General features: G+C 42.7%; 1 protein-coding gene across 5 annotated transcripts in view; it reads right to left on the bottom strand.

Moving 5' to 3' along the window:
- The window catches only part of FLNA (filamin A), an 88490-nt gene that overhangs the window by 51614 nt on the left and 19070 nt on the right, over positions 1 to 17806 (bottom strand). For all 5 annotated transcript variants that reach the window (XM_026676207.2, XM_026676209.2, XM_026676208.2 and 2 more), the window contains exons 3-15: positions 14620 to 14868; positions 13832 to 13929; positions 13504 to 13651; positions 12542 to 12660; positions 12355 to 12432; positions 12100 to 12262; positions 9924 to 10124; positions 9288 to 9425; positions 4855 to 4981; positions 4271 to 4407; positions 2926 to 3119; positions 2316 to 2429; positions 1876 to 2019 (exon numbers count right to left, since the gene is read on the bottom strand). In XM_026676207.2, the coding sequence (XP_026531992.2) occupies positions 1876 to 2019; positions 2316 to 2429; positions 2926 to 3119; positions 4271 to 4407; positions 4855 to 4981; positions 9288 to 9425; positions 9924 to 10124; positions 12100 to 12262; positions 12355 to 12432; positions 12542 to 12660; positions 13504 to 13651; positions 13832 to 13929; positions 14620 to 14868 (1910 nt within the window). The remainder of the gene's footprint in view (positions 1 to 1875; positions 2020 to 2315; positions 2430 to 2925; positions 3120 to 4270; positions 4408 to 4854; positions 4982 to 9287; positions 9426 to 9923; positions 10125 to 12099; positions 12263 to 12354; positions 12433 to 12541; positions 12661 to 13503; positions 13652 to 13831; positions 13930 to 14619; positions 14869 to 17806) is intronic.

Raw genomic sequence — 17806 nt, 5'->3', positions numbered from 1 at the left:
ACTGTCATTAAAATGAAGAAAGGGTGGATAATTGATGGGATAATACCAGGGGATAGTAGAAGACAAAGAATTGGAGATCTCAAAGTACCAATATCTGAAAAATGATTTTGAAAGATTATGGCAAAACCAACCGTGGAGGTCCCAGTGGTTATCAGGACATTAGGTGCCATACCAAAGAAACTTGGACGACACTTACAAAATCTGCATACTGCCAAGTACTTGGATCCTATTATCGTGATACAATGTGATCTCCTAGGTTCTTGGGAAAAACTTTAATGCATATGAAGGACAAGACTAGCTAAAGAACCGGCAGCTGTGATTTCATATTGCTGTGTATAATAATGTATATACAGCCAGAATTGAAAAGATGTGATGACCTGGGGCGTGGCACAAAGGCAACACAGTCAGATAAGCAATAGGAGTCCCTTTATTATCTCCAACTTTGCCCTCAATGTCCAGGTTACCTTCGGGCTGGAGAAAAACTCTCCCAGGAACAATCTTTGACTGTAGAAAATTCAGTCCAAAACAAGGTACATACAAATTGTAACTTAAAATCCAAACAAACCAAACTGAAGTAATCAGTTTGGCAGGCAGGAGAAAGAATTTCAGACTTGAAAGCACAGCAAAAATTACACAGTTGGAAAGACGCCAGGAACACAGATAAGCCACAACGATACAAGTCACATTTGCTCTCAACAGTTTGCTGCACGCAGCTTGCCTTTTTCATATATTGTGTTCCCAGCTGCAGCTAATAAAGGGAATCAGGGCCCTTTCCTCCCCTGTAAGCCACACAACCCACGTTGCTCCCTTCTCTGTTCCTCCCTATGTGCCCTAGGATGAAGAGTGGGTGGGCCTGGGTCTTCCTCTGAATTCCCTCTCCCTTGTTCTACCCCTCTCCCTTGTTCTACCTTTTCCCTGCTCTGCCCAGCCGAACTTTGCCTTTCTCCAGTTTCTTCCACAGCCAACTTCCATTCCCTGTCAGCTGTTCGGCTTCCTCCTCTGAGTCAGATTCTGACAGGGGCATGACAAAGACAGCAACAGATAGCAAATGAAGAAATGATGTACTGCCATGCAGAATCAATACAAGATCATGCCGACTCATTACAAACAACAGTATTGACAAAGTACCGTAGTAACAAGGGTGTGTTGGAAGATCTGTAAGAAATACTATTTGGCTACAGGCAAGAAATGGTGAGACCACAAAATAGACAAAAGTAATAGAAAATAAAAAAGCTAAAGCTCTGGGACTTTAGAATTCAAATACGCAAGCATCTGCCATACAACACCCCAGACTTAACAACTGTTGAGAAGACAGACAAAAAAAGTCTGGATAGTGGACTTTGCAATACTTGGAGGCAGCAGAAGAGGAAGAACTGGATGAAATCACAACATACAAAGAGTGGCAAATAGAACCACTTTGGCAAAAGAAAGCAAAGGAACTACCAATAGTAATATTGAGTACAATTCCAAAACATCTGTAGTACCACTTGAACACCATCGCCATTGACAAAATCACCACCAGTCAATTGCAAAGGGCAGCTTTACTTAAAACAGCTTACATCCTGAGATGATACCTTTTATATCATTAAACAACATCTGTCTATCCTAGGCCTTTGGGAAGGACTCAATGGGTGGACAAAATGCCAAATCCAGACTAAACATCTGAGTGACTGACTGATCATAATAACCAAAACAGTTGTTACTGTTGTTGCTGTTTGGGAAGGAAACGTACTAGTGAAAAGCCACACTGGGCTTCAGAGGTTTTTGTAGGGGCAGCCTACAAACTCTAGGGCAGCCCTTTGCTTCTTGGGACCGAGGTAAATGAAGTCCCATTTTGCCCCAATAATTTTGCTTGCTACTGCAAGGAACACTAACCCTGTAAGGACTGTTGGGAATATTGACTCCTCCCCATGACACCATCGCTGTGTGCTTCATTGGCTTCTTGGGCAAGTAGGAACAGTTGTAGGTGCCATTGCCGTTATCCTTCACTGAGACATCTACTGGCGATCCTTCAGCGTCCTGAGATAGAGAAATCAAAAATCATCTTTCTGCAGGTCAATGCCATTCGCCACAATTTCTTCACCCTCCCCATCTCATGGAGAAAGCACTTCTCCAATTCCTTTAGAGCAACTTTCTAACCAGGTGCCCTCCAGAGGCACTGGGGCTGACATTGGCAGAGAATTTTTATTCCTTATACTTCCCCCACTCATGTCTAAGAGTTAAAATCCCAATCTAGAAAGATACACTAGTTAGACACCAGGTTGGGGAAGGCATCTTTTAGCAATGGAGAATTCTGCGCCCGTTGCTGATCTCACCTGTACTTGCACCTTGAGAGGTGCTTTTCCACCACTCCTTGCATCAACTGTGAACTCTGCAGGCTTGTTGATTGCAACACCAGTCTTTTCAAGCCCTGGGCCATGTGCTTTTACCTTGAAAGGAGTTGGAAGATAATTGTTAACTGAAAAACCTCTGCTGACCATCACAACACACACACACACCCAAACGTCAATCCATTTTGCTAAGAGATTTTGGAACGTAGGATCAGCCAGAGAACCAGAATTAAAATTGCATAAAGTCCTGAACAACTGGCACAAAAGACTTTCCAGTTTCGTTGTTTTCATTTGGGAGACCTGCTCAAAATTCCCTTTGCAGATTTCCCCAAGATAGCAAGAAACCTTGACTTATATTATTTTCCCAAGGAAACAATAGCTTTAAACCTCACAAGCAGACACAGCTTTAAAAAGACATTCCTTAAAGACATGATCTGCAACAACTCCCCCTCCCCCACCAGCTAGCCATAGAGGCCCAAATGATTGGCTATTAACTCTTCTCCTACCACAGAAGCACCTGCACACAAAACTAAAGCCAGGATGCACAAAACCCAAAAACAAACATAACCCTTAGTGAGCACAGCTCTCCAGCTACCTTCTCAGGGTAGAAGTCCTTAGGAGCAGCCTTGATTTCTGCCATGAAGGGACTGAGTTTGATGTCTTCATTGTTGCAGAGCACATGGACTGCATATTCCCCGGGCTCCTGGGGCCAGTAGCGCACATCGCAGGAACCATCTCCCTTGTCATCACACTCAATCTTTGCTTGTGAGGGACCCTCCACCGAGAAGCCTTCAAGGAACAGAGAGAGAGAACGAATCAGGCGCTTACACAGAACAGAGAAGGAAGATCATTTAGGAGATATACCACTTTTAAACAGCAAGCAAGGCATACGAGAAACCATGTTTTGACGATAACATATTTCATGTGATGTTCTGCTACAGCTATGCTTTCCAGGTGTTTTAGGCCAAGATTTCTCTAATTTAACAGCAGCACCGAAATGCAACATGCCTAGAAACTATGAGATTGGGAAAAGTTGGATCGTACAAACCAAGATTCTCAAAAATCATCTGTAAACTACTGACAAAAAAATGCTACAAGCCTCCTGTGCTTAGAAGGGAAGGTGGTAAAATGAAATGCTCTGCAGTAAAGAAAGTAAAGGATTACCGTAATTGGACACTTCCATGTAAATAAGGCAGGAGAGACTGTTAGGAGAGTGGGAGGAGGAGAAAGAGGCAAGGGATGGAATAGAAAGGTAAAGGATCATTCTCTAGGGAAGAGGGGGGAGGGAGAGAGAGAGAGAGAGAAAGATGGAACAGAGTTCTCAACCTCTGAACAGAAATAACCTTTATCCATATGATCTGTTCATATAAAATGATTTTATAAACATAAACAATCTCTAAATAAAGGGAAGACAGGCTATAGACACATAACAACCCTTTTCCCCTATGGTGAAGGAGTCACCAGTTAAAGAAGTGATCATATCAATATAAAAATTCCAAATATATTATTCTGGGCTACTGGCAGTGATGTATTAAAGTGTCGACCGATTCCCAAAATAAGTTAAGAAATGGTGTCACCTCTGTCCGAACAAACCTAGGTAGTCCCTCCATATGTAGATTAGTTTAAGATTACAGCCCCCAATATTCAAATTATCCAAATGTGCCTGTTGCAGAGACTGAATGGGGCAAAACAAAACAAAAATGTGCAGGCTGGATGAGAAAAAGGAACTCTGCTACAGAGAAACAGGCCGAAGCAGTTCCTTTCCCTCTACAAGGGAGGAAAGTTCTCAACAGACGTTCAGATGGATCCCCCAGATTAGGGATGTCTTAGGGTTTTTAATCCTTATAACTGCCCAGACACTTGTGGGAAGTGGGAGGATGTACATTATATAAATAAATTGCATGAACATGGAAATGCAAGATAATAGAAGACCCACTTACCTAATGTGCCAACATCATCCCCAATGGCTTCTACTACAAAATCCGCTGACTTGCCCACGACGCCTCCTTCCAAACCTGGCCCCCAGGCTCGCACCTTCTGGTTTGTGCATTCTGTCCCAACTCTCACCTCAAATGGGCTACAAGTTAAGAGGTAACGTTTTAGGTTCTGCTTCAGTCATAGTTATCCTGTAAAGAGACCCTGTCATGGTCTTTCCCAAGCAGACTTCTCCTTTTCTAGGAAGGAAGCTCAAGGCACCTGAATGCTGTTTGTTCAGACTTGCTCTACTGATACTCTCAGTGGAAACTTATCCACCACAATCTTCCATCAAGATGTACAACAAGAGTATTGCTGAATTCTTCTATTTGCCTCATTTTGGTCAGCAAACTCCAAAAATGAACACAGTACTTACGCCCAAAATATCTTCATCTAAATCATGCTTATGGTTCTATATAAGCAACCTTCTATGCCCTGTTTGGCCCAGTTAGGTATCACAGAACTTTAAACCTTTCCTCTCCATAGTCTCAGGTGCCTGAACAGACACTCTTCAATAATAGTGGTTATTGAGTGTCACCCTCCATCTCACCTGCGGGGGATGTGCTGCCCTCCCCAGGTTATTGTGACAGTATAATTGCCAGGTACAGTTGGGTAGTATTCAAAACCATATACTCCATCACCCAGGTCCTTCTGCTTGATACGTTCTTCTAATCCTTCTGCAGAGAGAGAGAGAGAGAGAGAGAGTGTACTGCAATGATCAAATCAAGCCAGCCCTATAATTAACCATAATGAAGCAACTTCCACAGATAGCTAATTTGTAATGGCTGGGAAAAAAATCCCCAAGGGATTGTTGTGGTTTTTTTTTTGTAGAAAGTGAGAAGTATTTCTGCATATCTCTATCCTAGGTTTTATAAATTTGATTTTGGAGGAGGAGGGGGAGAATTTGACAATGCCTTGGGTCAGATCCCTGATCACAGCAACTTAAACTCTCCATTGTATGGGCGGGGGTGACGTCAAAAAAGAAACAATTATATTTACAATTGCAAACTACTCATATGAACCTCATGCCATGAAATACAACCCAGCAGCTTATTGTACACTGCATAGGAACAAGCTCAATACAGCACTTGGAGATTTGAATATGAATGCCCATGAAATTGACTGAGTTGCCTTGACAACTGACCATGCCTTTCTCAAGTCTATCCTGAAATTAAACCTTCACATTTCTTGGAAAAGAAAGCATGGAATGTAAAAGGAGGAAGCATTCAGGTACTCATCACTTCATGTCCAGTTACTTAGCAAGTATGCAAAATTACAATGGGCTGAACTACATACTGTTTTTGGGCTGTGCTCCATCCCCTCTCCCCCAATGGCCACACAATCACATTTCAGACTCTTGGCAACCAGTTCACATTTACAGCTGTTTAGTGTCCCATAGTTTTGGCATGTTTTGCTAGTTTCCAGTGTTTACTTCCAATTTCTGGCAAAAAATGCCCATTGGGGAAAGCAGACTCATTTAATGACTACAGTGTTTGCTTAACAACTGCAGCATTTGCTCAACAATTGCTGCAAAAAAGGTAATTGCTCAGTGCTTAATGACCACCACTACAACTATAATTCCAGACTCAGTTATGTTCACAAGTCAAGGACTATCTGTGCTACAAATTGTCATTGAGCAATGCAATCATCTTACTCTTATTTACTTAGCATATGGTATAACATACAGGGACTAGCAATAAAAACGAACATTTCAATTAGATTAGTAGAACCCAACAAAATATGTCAAAAAAATCTATGTTCAAACACCAATGTCTAGGCCTGTGATGGTGTACCTATGGCACATGTGCCAGAAGTGGCATGCAAAGCCATCTCTCTGGGCATGCCAGCCGTCGCCTGTTGCCCTTCCGGCCAGTTAGTCTTTGTGCACTTGGGAGCGCCGGAAACCCAAAGAGTAGCTCCCCCGAAGCTGAGCTTCTGGTTTCTGGCGTGCACACGCAGGCTAGCCAGCTGGTCTTTGCGCGTGTATGCGTGCCAGAAACCAGAAGACCACGTGGCCAGCACACATGCGCACGTCAGAAACCAGAAGCTTAGCTTCCTAGTGTGCACATGCGTGCTGAGGAGCTGCTCTTCCGGTTTCCAGCGCTACCCCACAGGCGTGACAGGGATTTGCTCTTCCGGTGCTTCCTCCCTCAGGCACGCGCTCCCATTTCAGCACTCAGAGCCTAAAAGGTTCACCAATACTGCTCTAGGCCAGGCCCAACCACGTAATTGGAACAAGTCCCAGCTCTTGCTGTGTGATCTAATTTTGATATGGAACTTCCGGTGAGCTCACACTGAGCTCAGGATACTATGCCCCATTTATATACAGTCCCAGCAGACGCTCCAGTAGCTTTTGGGTAGAAAGCCATTCATCAAAAAGATCTGGCAGCTGATGGTACGGGGGTCTTCTCGCCTAACAGCTGAGGGAGACTGCTGAGCATAAAAAAGGTTGGGGATCACTGCTCTAGGCCACCTAATAATTGGTATATGTCCCACTCTCGGTGTGATCCACAGTTTGATATGGAACCCCGTAGTCACACTGAGGGGAGATTACTATGCCCCATTTATATACAGTCCCAGCAGACGCCAAGTGAGGTGCGAATCCTATTCTGGCACCTTTTTGGTGGGGGTCCTCTCATCCTAATAGAAGAGGGGAGACTGCTGAGCATAAAACCCATCCTGTCTTTCAATGTGTTTTCATTAAATAGCCTTATTTTCTTACCACAGAAACTGAAATCTTAGCTCTTTCTCCAGCCTCACAAATGGCCTAGATCAAACAGGCCTGGCCCAGCTCACCTTCGAGCTCCAGTGTAATCTACTATGTGGCAACAGCAAAATTCCAGATGTCATTAACATTCCCCAATGTATCTTTGGGATCTTTGTAGGTAGGAGCCCCCAAGGGGTAATGAACTGAAACAGCCACACTCTCAAAGATTTTTATCTTCCTGGCTCAGGCTTTTTAAGGTTGCCTTAGGCAGAGTTGCCCAACCCTGCTTTGAACGCTTATGGTTTGAACTGAGGGTTACCGCTGTCAAATCCCACATATCTCCAACACATAGGTCAATTCCACTTGCTTTCTAGAAGGCGCAAGAATTTAAAATATCCATAGGCAAAAAAAAAAAAATGAGGCTCCCTGACACTGTAGTTTTAGAAGGGTTGTATGCATTTATTGAGACTGGGTATTAATGACAAAAAGAAAGAAAACACACCAAGAAGCATGCTACTAATGTCCAGTAGCTACATCTACTTCATTCTCCAAAAGCTAAATTTTGCCCACACTGGATTCTTTCATAATAAGTTAGCCTGTCTCCACATCTACCCTTTGCACCCACTCCATAACATGCAATGGCCAGGATGAGACCTGCTTAAGGTGTGAGTATGTTGACATTAGACATTTTCTCTTTTGTTTACAGGATCCAAGCTGGCTCATTAATTTTGAGACATTTCAGGATTAGAAGCATCACGCCAGGAGGTGTGTTTCAAAGGGAGGCTATACTTACAAAGGATAAAGGTCTAGTTTCCTCTCCCCTGGGCCTTCCAGACATCTTAAGGAGAGAACTACAATCCCTAGAATTGATGTCCAATGTCAGGAGGGCACCAGACAAGAGATGAATGGATGAAGCTTCAGTCAGCCATTCCTTGAGGACATAAAGTTTATTCCTCTATTTTGGATATTCATTTATACTAGCCTGCCGTGTTAGAAAAAAAGAGACCACTAGACGCAGAAATTGAAAGCCTAGATAAGAACCAGAGACTTTATATACCTAGCAAACAGCAAAACACAACTAATTCGTTTCATCTAATTCGTTTCATGGGCAACAACTCTGTGCAGTACAGGTAGTCCTCCACTTACGTCAACAACCGAGCCCAAAATTTATGTTGCTAAGTGAAACATTTAAGTGAATTTTGCACCATTTAACGACTTTTCTTGCCACAGTTGTTTAAGTGGATCAATGCACTTGTTAAATTAGTAACACGATTGTTTACGTGAATCTGGCTTCCCCTCCATTGCTTGTCAGAAGGCCGCAAAAAGTGAGGACATGACCCCAGGACACTGCAACCGTCATAAACATGAGTCAGTTGCCAAGAATCTGAATTTTGATCACGTGACCGTGGGGATGCTTATAACAATTGTGGGTAAAATGGTCATAAGTCACTTTTTTCAGTGCTGATTTAACTTTGAACAGTCACTAAATGAACTGTTGTAAGTCGAGGACTACCTTTAGTTCCACTGTGGCCACTTACTAGCTATTGATTGATCGATTGATTGAATTTATATTGCCACCTATTCGCCCATGGCGACTCGAGGAGGCTTACAAAATACAAAACCACATTTAAAACAATACAAACTAAAGAAAAAGAAATAAATTAATAAAAGTAGAATATAACAAAATCTGCCCCCAACTCCCACCCCCCCGCCCCGACGACAGCAGATTACATGAGCCATTTAATGGGCTCCATCTCGGTTTGGGTTCCCCAGGCCCACGGGCAGAACCAGGTCTTCAGTGCTTTCTGGAAGAGTATTAGAGAAGGGGCCGTTCTAATCTCTGGGGGAATGATGTGTCAGAGAGAGGGAACCATCATGGAGAAGGCCCTTCTTCTGGGTACTACCAAGTGTTATCTCCCACAGAGATGGGACCTGCAGTATTCCCTGCCTTCCCACTCTGATGGGTCAAGGTAGATGCAACCGGCAAGATACGGTCCCCTCAGATAACCTGGTCCCAAGCCATGAAGTACCAAACATTAGTACCAAACATCAACCAAAGAGACAAGAAAGTACAACTCTTTGTACAAAAACAGCTCCAGCATGACCTTTGAACACTGGGCAAGTGCAATGAGGAGCTAACACCAGACACAGAATGGCATCAAACAGGTTCGTTTATATAAAATCTAACTCCATCCCCCCCAAACCCTCAAAAAAGCCCCCACTCTTGTAAAATCTTGTAAACCCACAATAGGGAAGAATACATCGGTGGGACTTACTTGGGCCTTTGATTGTGACCTTCAGCTCACCGCTGCCCGCGCCCTTGGTGTACACCTTGAAGTCTGCAGTCTCTTTTATTCGGACCCCCTTGGGTTGCAGGCCTCGACCCACCGCTCGGCAAGCACTGGGGTTGCATGCTGCAATAGCAGCAGCAGCAGCAGCAAAAGAAACAGAGAGAAACAAGACTTCAGTAGGGGGCAGTTCTCTAGAATCACAACAACATGCCACTATTTAAATGTACAGATTCTTTCCATCATTAATATGCTGGGTACCCACATGAAAACAAGGGAATGGGATTTTAAAGATATAGGCTGCCCCACAAGACACAACTGGCATGCACTTCGGTCACATTTCCTCCACCCTCGCTTGCCGTGTGAAATACCATTAGCCCTGGGTCCAGGCGCGCAGCAGCTGTGAGGAGATGAGGGTCAGCAGAGATCCAAGGAGATGGCTCTTCAGAGAAGAGAGGACAGAAGAGAGGAGAGCTGGCCAGCACAGGAGGAGGTAGGCAGAAAGGAGAGGACAGAGGTTAGCATAGAGTAGAGCTTTACCCTCTTCTGGCCAGAAAGAGGAACCCAAGCAGAGTGAGTGATAATAAGGACAATAAGGCCCACCATCAGGTCCAGAAGACTCACCTTGTCCCACAGTGACTGTGTATGGGCTGCGAGGGATGGGAATCCCACCAAAGGTAATGTAGATGGTGTAAGTGCCCTCCAAAGTGGGCTTGTAGGAGCAGCGATATGTGCTATTGCCTTTGTCTTCCAGTTGCTGTTCAACTGTTCCTTTCTTGCCAGTGGGATCTTGGATGATTACCTCAAGTTCTCCAACCCCAGCACCTGGGACAGTAATAAGACAACTTAAAAAATCACATGGACCGTATCTTGTTTAACCCTTCAATGCTGCATTGCATGGTGGGGGGAAAAAAGGTTTTATTTGTGGCAATTTATCAAAGCAAACTGGCCTGGACAAATATGAGCGAATAGATCAGCTCTAAAGGCACTTTCATTCTTTCCACACGAATGATTTCTCTGGAGATATGCTGCTGGAAAACCCAGCTCCTAAAAGTAGACTTCCACACGCATTTGAAATCACAGAAATGGGAAATAACTCTGGTTTCCACTCACTACAGATCAATGTTTCATCAAGTATTATATTGCTTGAACTTTTTCACCAACATTCCAAGTCTGCGGTTCTTTAAAGCATCAAAATTATGTAAATGCTTTCTTCATTAGCAATTATTACTTTAGGGCAAAAAGAATTTTCATCATTAAATGCATTCTATTGCCTCATTATGAAACCATTTTGCCTTTTTAAGTTAGTCCTTCTTAACTGGTGCCCCTAGATCAGGGGTGTCAAACTCGCGGCATCATGGCAGTGTCACGTGACATATCGGCACTTTGCCCCCCTTCACTAAATTGGGTGGGGGCGGGGCCAACACGTGATGCATCCGGCCCATGGGCCACAAGTTTGACACCCCTGCCCTAGATCCATTGGGACTACAGTGCATTGCCCAGAATTCTCAAGCAGAATGGTAGTTATATTTCCACCTTACTTGGAGGGCACTTAGTTGGCAAAGGCAATCTTAAAATCTCAACAAACGACATTGATTTGGAGAAAGATGATAGCTTGAACTGCTATTTGACCAAAAACATAGTTTAAATTTGAATTCTAGCAATTGAACAAACTATGAAATCCTATTCAAGCAGGTGGGAGATTTCTTAGAATGGAGTTCAATTTATAGTACTTATATTGCTTCCTCTGCGTACACTATGGCATTCTTATGTAAGTTATCTAGTAAAACCTTTTGGAAAAATTATCAGAACACTTTTTGTTCTATGTCTCCGTATATTTTGCTTCAGACTTTGCTCAGGGCTCAAACCACAAAGGAAAATAAATGGGAAGAGTCCTGATAAATTTAGAATGTAAATGCTCTAGAACAGCCTTCAATTGGGAGTTAGCAAGAATTTCATGAGCGCTAGATACAGCAAGCAATACAAGCAAACTGCTTACCAGCAGCTGTTAAAATCTAATCATCTTTAATGTCTGAAGACTTAAAGCTACACTCTTCCTAACTATATGTACAAAAAGCAACAAGAAATATTTTTTTGTACAAGAACAATGTGTTTCAGGATGGGCAAGTGAAAGAAAAAAAAACTTTCCAAGAAGCTGATATTTTTGGATTAAGTTGAGGGTTTCAGAACAACTGACATCATCCAAACCCTACATCATTGTTTGATTTTGCGTCATGCCAAGTTCAATAAGTACATGCTGAGCAGTTTAAGATACTCAGTGGCTTAAATGCTATAATTATTCATATTCTTGAAAGGAACATGTAAAATGTGTAGTCCTACCATTAGTAGTCTGTATCTCCCCCCCTCCCCCATACACACACACCTCACTCAAAAGTATACAAGAATAAAATGACAGTTATTCTAAATCAATGACTAGGCAGCCATTCCTTTAACCACACCCTTGACCCTGAAGCTAGTGAGCTATTCTATGCTTCAAAAGGGGAAGCCCCACATTCAGATCTACAAGACAAGCTATTCACTCATAATATACTTGCTGGCATTCTCTGCAATCCATGAAAGGACACACAAATTCTTGAGCAGAGTCCTCTGTTTCATCAGCTTCAAGTATTACAACCTGGAAATTAGCTTGAAACTAGGAAACATTTGCTATTCCTTTTGGTAATCAATGGGAGCAGTCCTGAAGCCACACAGAGACATAGAAAGGTACAAAATACGTTTTCACTGGTACAATTTCCTATCTAGGTTGCTATCTGTCTAGGATCCACCCTCTTTCACTGACCAGCGGTAAAGATTTCAAAGTAGGTAGTCTTGTTGGCTATGTTGCCAGTGGGTTCGAGGCCAGGGCCTTGAGCAGTGACTTTGCTGGCATCACCATGGGATTTGTCCACATTCACCTCAAAAGGGCTCTTGGCAATGTGCTGCCCAGCAAACAATACTGTTACCTGGGACAAAAAAGGAAGGAAGTCAGAGGAGGGGGAGAGCATTTAGAACATTTTTAAACATCCTTCACTGCCACTATATTCATGCTTCTTACCTTGTGGACACCTGTCACTTTAGGCACATACCACACTGAAAATGTCCGATTCTTGTCATTGTTAGCGATGACCTTAGCCTAGGAGATAAATAGGAGGAGTTGAGCAGTGATTACGTAGACCAAAACCGTTCAACTTCCCACCTCAAATCCCATCCACTCTTCCCAGTATGCTTCTGAAAATCCTTACTTCTTCACGATGGCCAGCTGGATCCTCTACATAAACCAGCACCTCTCCATGACCAGCACTGATGGTTTCTACTGTGAACTCGGCCTTCTTCTTCACCATGTTACCCGTGGGTTCAATACCTAAAATTAACAAGGACACAGAGAATGTGTGATCTGTCCTGGATTCCTGCCGTCAATGGTGCCAGGGTAGCATTGGCCAAGACAGGAAGAGCCCCTGAAAAATGTATTCCTGTGCATTTTCAAGTAATCTATGTCAGCTGTCTGTAATTAGCTGCTTTCCAGCTATGTACAGTTACATTTCTTATCCACCCCAAAACTTCCAGAGGGCAATGTTAGAGAAGTCTGATCATTGTGTTGGCTCCAAGTCATGAATCATTGCTCGCAGATGACAGCGGTTGAGTCCTTATACACCATATCAGGGGTCCCCAACCGCGGTCTGCGGACCAAGCACGTCCCGCGGAACAAGCCTTACCGGGCGCGGGTTGCTGGGCGCCGCCATCTTTTGGTAAAAGTGCTTCCGGTGAGCTTTTCCGGGAAAGCTCACCGGAAGCACTTTTTCATCAAAAAGATGGCGGCGCCAGCGCTCGATGAGCTTTTTCCGGTAGAAAGGCATTTCTACCAAAAGCTCACCGAAGCGCTTCAACGCCCGCCATCTTCTTTGACGAAAAAGTGCTTCCGGTGAGGTCACCGGAAGCACTTTTCGTCAAAAAGATGGCGGCGCCCAGTTGATGCCCGGTGCCGGGCCGCGCGCCCAGCTGATGCGGTACCAGGCCGCGGCGTCAAAAAGGTTGGGGATCACTGCACCATATAGAGCAAATGGAATGGAATGATTTACGTCTTAGTGTGATGTAAACTCAACGAATTAGTCATCCAAAATTCCTGCTTTAACAGCCAACCTATTCAGTCACCAAGACACATTAAGCGACAAACACACTAAGCCCTTATCTTTGATTTGTGACTCACCTGGCCCATAAGCTCTGGCTTTCTTGGGATTGAGCTTTGGTCTGAGAGGAGCTCCTGGCTTTAGCTTGGCTTTAGGGAACTGAGAGAGGTATGTCATCACCGAGTGCTCATCCACGTTGGGATCTACAATTTCTTCTGGAGTGATCACCTGCAGGGAATACAGAATTGCTGCAGAGATCCAACCCAAGTATGTGCACCTCAAGGTGCAGTTGTTTATTTTGGAACTAATACAAGAAATACACATCAACTGTGCTATCAACATTATCCATTGTCAAGGCCTGCTTAGTGCCGAGTTCTGTAATGGACAGAATAAGTATTCTTTGCTTACCTGTGGGATGCCCAGCCAATCATCAGCTTGCTGCATAGCTTCCCGAGCATTGTTGACAGGTTTGCTAGCATCCCATGAATCCCAGTCAGGGCACAAGCCTGTTTCGAGAGAGGCCCAATGACGTCATTAACCACAGACAGTAAAATTATTTTCCTACAGACTTTTAGCAGGGTGAATTATTTCATCCGCTCCACTATTTTAGCAAACAGGCCATTCCCAGGTCAGAAAATTCCCAGAGATAAGAGCACAAGCCACATGATGTACTATATTTTAAAAAACGCATTTATTTATCGTATTTATAATGGCTGCCCATCTCACAAGAGCTGCAAATTATGCAGAGTAACCAGCTAGCTACACGTCTTACCAACTCTTAAAAACAACCATGTCTGAATTCTGAGAAAAATACAGTATGCTGCATTCATCTTGCTGAGAAGTCAAGAATGGCATGAATTAGTACATTCTGAGCTAACATGTCTCTTGCCGGTGATTAATTCCCATCCCTCCTTGAAAATGAGATTTTGAATGACATTGGCCAATTCAGTCTTCCTCATCCTAGGACTCTCCAAGAAGAGCACTGCTGCATCTCCCATCATCTCCAACATTCATTGCCAAACCAGCAATTGTAGTCCAGCAAATGTGCCAGATAGGAAACGCTAAACTTGTTAATAGTTTTACATATCAGTAGTACAATAAATACAGAAATGATAGCCAGAGTGAAATATATGTAGACATCATTCATTTGCATCCCCCAAGCATGAAAATAAGACGACAGACCCTTCCCTACCTACCTGGGGCACAGCTGTCAACCAGAGCTCCAAGAGCCCGGCCACTCTGCCAATCCTTGCTGAAGTTTGTGATGGGCAGCTGGGGCAGTTTGTTTTGGATCCAGCCTAGCAATCTCTGCTTGGGAGTTTGTTTCTTGACTTCTTCATCATCTTCCTCATCCCACATGGGCATGGAGATGGAATAATGCAGGATCAATGTCCAAATCAAGCCCAGAATCAGCTTCAGGTTCCCATCCACAATAGCTTTACTGTCTGAGAAATTGAGAAATACAGATCAGCATTCACATCAAAAGAGATTCACCAAACTTTCCACCTCTAGAGTGTTAACCACAGAAAATCCCACTCCCACTACTATCCTGCTCTGTATCAAGGAAATCTATTTTTTTTTCATTCCTGTTTAATATCAGAGTAAGGGAAAGACCAGTCAAGTCTCCCAGGTGTGGTGGGCTTCACAATTTCTCTTGGTTCCTCCCACCATTGAACTGTTGCCTATTAACAGATCCATAGTTTAAACTAAGCGATGTTTAATGAAGTACATTGGAAGATTCACACAACCTTCTAAATCATAGGTCATGTTTACAAAACACAATGGCTAAATTTTCACAACACCATATGCAATATCCAAGTGCCTTGGGCAAACAGAGTTGCCCAGACAATTCATCTGCTCAAGATAAAAGTCACTGTTACAAATATACATAGACCACATACATACAAGATTCCAGACTGTAATTTTCTAGAATGTTTGGCATGCTTTGGAACTTTTTCTATATGTGTGCTTTTGCAAGTGAGAACAACCAAACTAGCAAGAGCAAATATCTTATTATCATCTGTGGCTTTATTATTATGTCTGATCCTCTAACCAGAACTGATACTATAGTTGAGCTATAGTTTGCTTAGGGGATGCTCTATACATTTAAGCAGACAAAAATGGAAAGTATAGATTAAAATGGCTACCAGGAGTTGCTTAATAAAGCTATGCAAAAGGATGCAACCATTTAAATATGCAGCAAAGCAAAACGAAACCCTGAAGGAAGTCTCTGCAGGACTGTGAGCAATAGGACTGGACAAAACACATACCGTTTCTAATTGTGGTGAAAAGCCAAGGTCTTGAATGTATTGTTTAACTCATTTCAAGACCTTGGTTTTTCACTCTAATGATCCAAGAGATAAAAACCAACCTAGTGTCCCTCAGATGTGCTACTGTTAGCTTAATCATGCTGGTTAGGAATTCTGAGACTTCAGACTGTCTGAAAACAGATGATTAAAATGCAAAGCAGAAATATACAGTACACTATAAACATACAGTACTTCTGATGTATGTATACCAGTTTTTCTCAATGTTGGCAACTTTTAAGATGTATGGATTTCAACTCCCAATAAATGCTTAATGTTGCCAAGGTTGAGAAACACTGGTGTATATACCATTCAGTACAGGAATATTTAAAAGGAGGGAAGATTTTTTTTTTAAGTTGGCTTCAGTAAAGAGATGGATTTTAGTAAACTCCTGAAAAACACCATAGCATAGAATATTGGGAAGAGAACCTTCCAAAGTGAGATTGCATAGTATGCATAGAATTGTATTCCTCTGCATGCAGTTCCCAGGCTATAGAACAGAGGTCTCCAAACTTGACAGTTTTAAAGACTTGTGGACTTCAACTCCCAAAATTCCTCCTCCAGTCATGCTCGCTCAGGAATTCTGGGAGTTAAAGTCCACAAGTCTTACACTTGCCAAGTTTGAAGACCCTAGCTGTAGAACCTGGTCAAATAATAAGTGATGGGCCAGGTCTTTATGACTGAAGGGCTACCTGTCTTTCAAGTGACAATGTTTTTTTTTTTTAAATTTAATTTCCAGAAATGAACATCCTTCCCCATATGGTGCTCTGCTGACCTCTTAGGGAAAGGTGTTTTAGAAGCAGAATTGTACTGCTTATTTGCATGGCTGTCTATATGCAAAATAATACTATAGGTAGACTTTGACTTACAATCTTTCATATAGTGACTGTTCAAAGTTAAAATGGTACTGGAAATAGTAACTTATGACCGGTTTTCACACTTGGGAGCATCCGGACAGTCACACGATCAAAATTTGGATGCTTGGCAATTGGCATGTATTTATGAAAGTTGCCCTGTCCTGGGTCAGGCAATCACCATTTGTAACTTTCTCAAACTCTCTTAACAACTGTCTCACTTAGGAATGGACAGTTTGAGCTCAATTGTGATTGTAAGTTGAGAACCACCCTGTACCATAGGGATGCATACAGGTAGCCTTGAGTTACCACCACAATTGAGCCCAAAATGTATGTTAAGCGAAACATTTGTTAAATGAGCTTGCCCCATTTTATGACTTTTCTTGCCACAGTTGTTAAGTGACTCACTGTATTTGTTAAGTTAGTAACGTGTTGTTAAGTGAATCTGGATTCCCCATTGACTTGGCTTGACTCTGGGACCCTGCAACCGTCAGAAATATGAACCAGTTGCCACGCATCTGAATTTTGATCATGTGAGCACGGGGATGTTGCAATGGTTGTGTGACAAATGGCCATAGGTCACTTTTTTCAGTGCCACTGTAACTTTCAACAGTCACTAAATGAATTGTTGTAAGTTGAGAACTACCTATATTCTTTTCTCTTTGTTCTTTGTAACTCTGCATTTGGTTCTTCCAAATTTAATTAAATGACATAATGCATTTAGAGTAATTGAGTTACAATCGCTCATCATGGTTGCTAACCCATGATAGTCATAAAAAGAGTCAATCACATTTTATGACCTTCCATGCAACAATCATTAAATGAATCATCACAGTCATTAAGCAAATCATCAGTCATTTAAGCAAACCAATGGTTTATTGTGGATATGGTTTTACTGAAAACTGGAAGTAAATGCTGGGTTTGTGCAAAACTGCCATAAAATGTGATCATGGGACCATGGGACGCTACAAATGGCTGTAAGTGTGGCCCAGTTGCCCAGGGCCTGAAGTGTGGATCATGTGATCATGGAGGGGAGCTGACTGTCAAAACTTTCAATCTAGGTCATAAGTACTCCTTGGTAGGTCCATCAGTAATCCATGTTTAACTACCATTTGCAGTTATGACAAGGATAAAAGTTTAAGTGTGTGACCAATCCTCACATTTACAACCTTCACAGAACTGTAAAGCAAAGGAGAACTGAAGTAAGATCATAAGCACAATCC

Source organism: Notechis scutatus, chromosome 2 (genome assembly GCF_049901735.1).
Source record: "Notechis scutatus isolate UNSWTSFEM ecotype Mainland chromosome 2, rNotScu1.2, whole genome shotgun sequence".
NCBI lineage: Eukaryota > Metazoa > Chordata > Lepidosauria > Squamata > Elapidae > Notechis > Notechis scutatus.
Note: the sequence above shows the minus strand (reverse complement) of the source record. Positions and strands in the feature narration are given on the sequence as shown.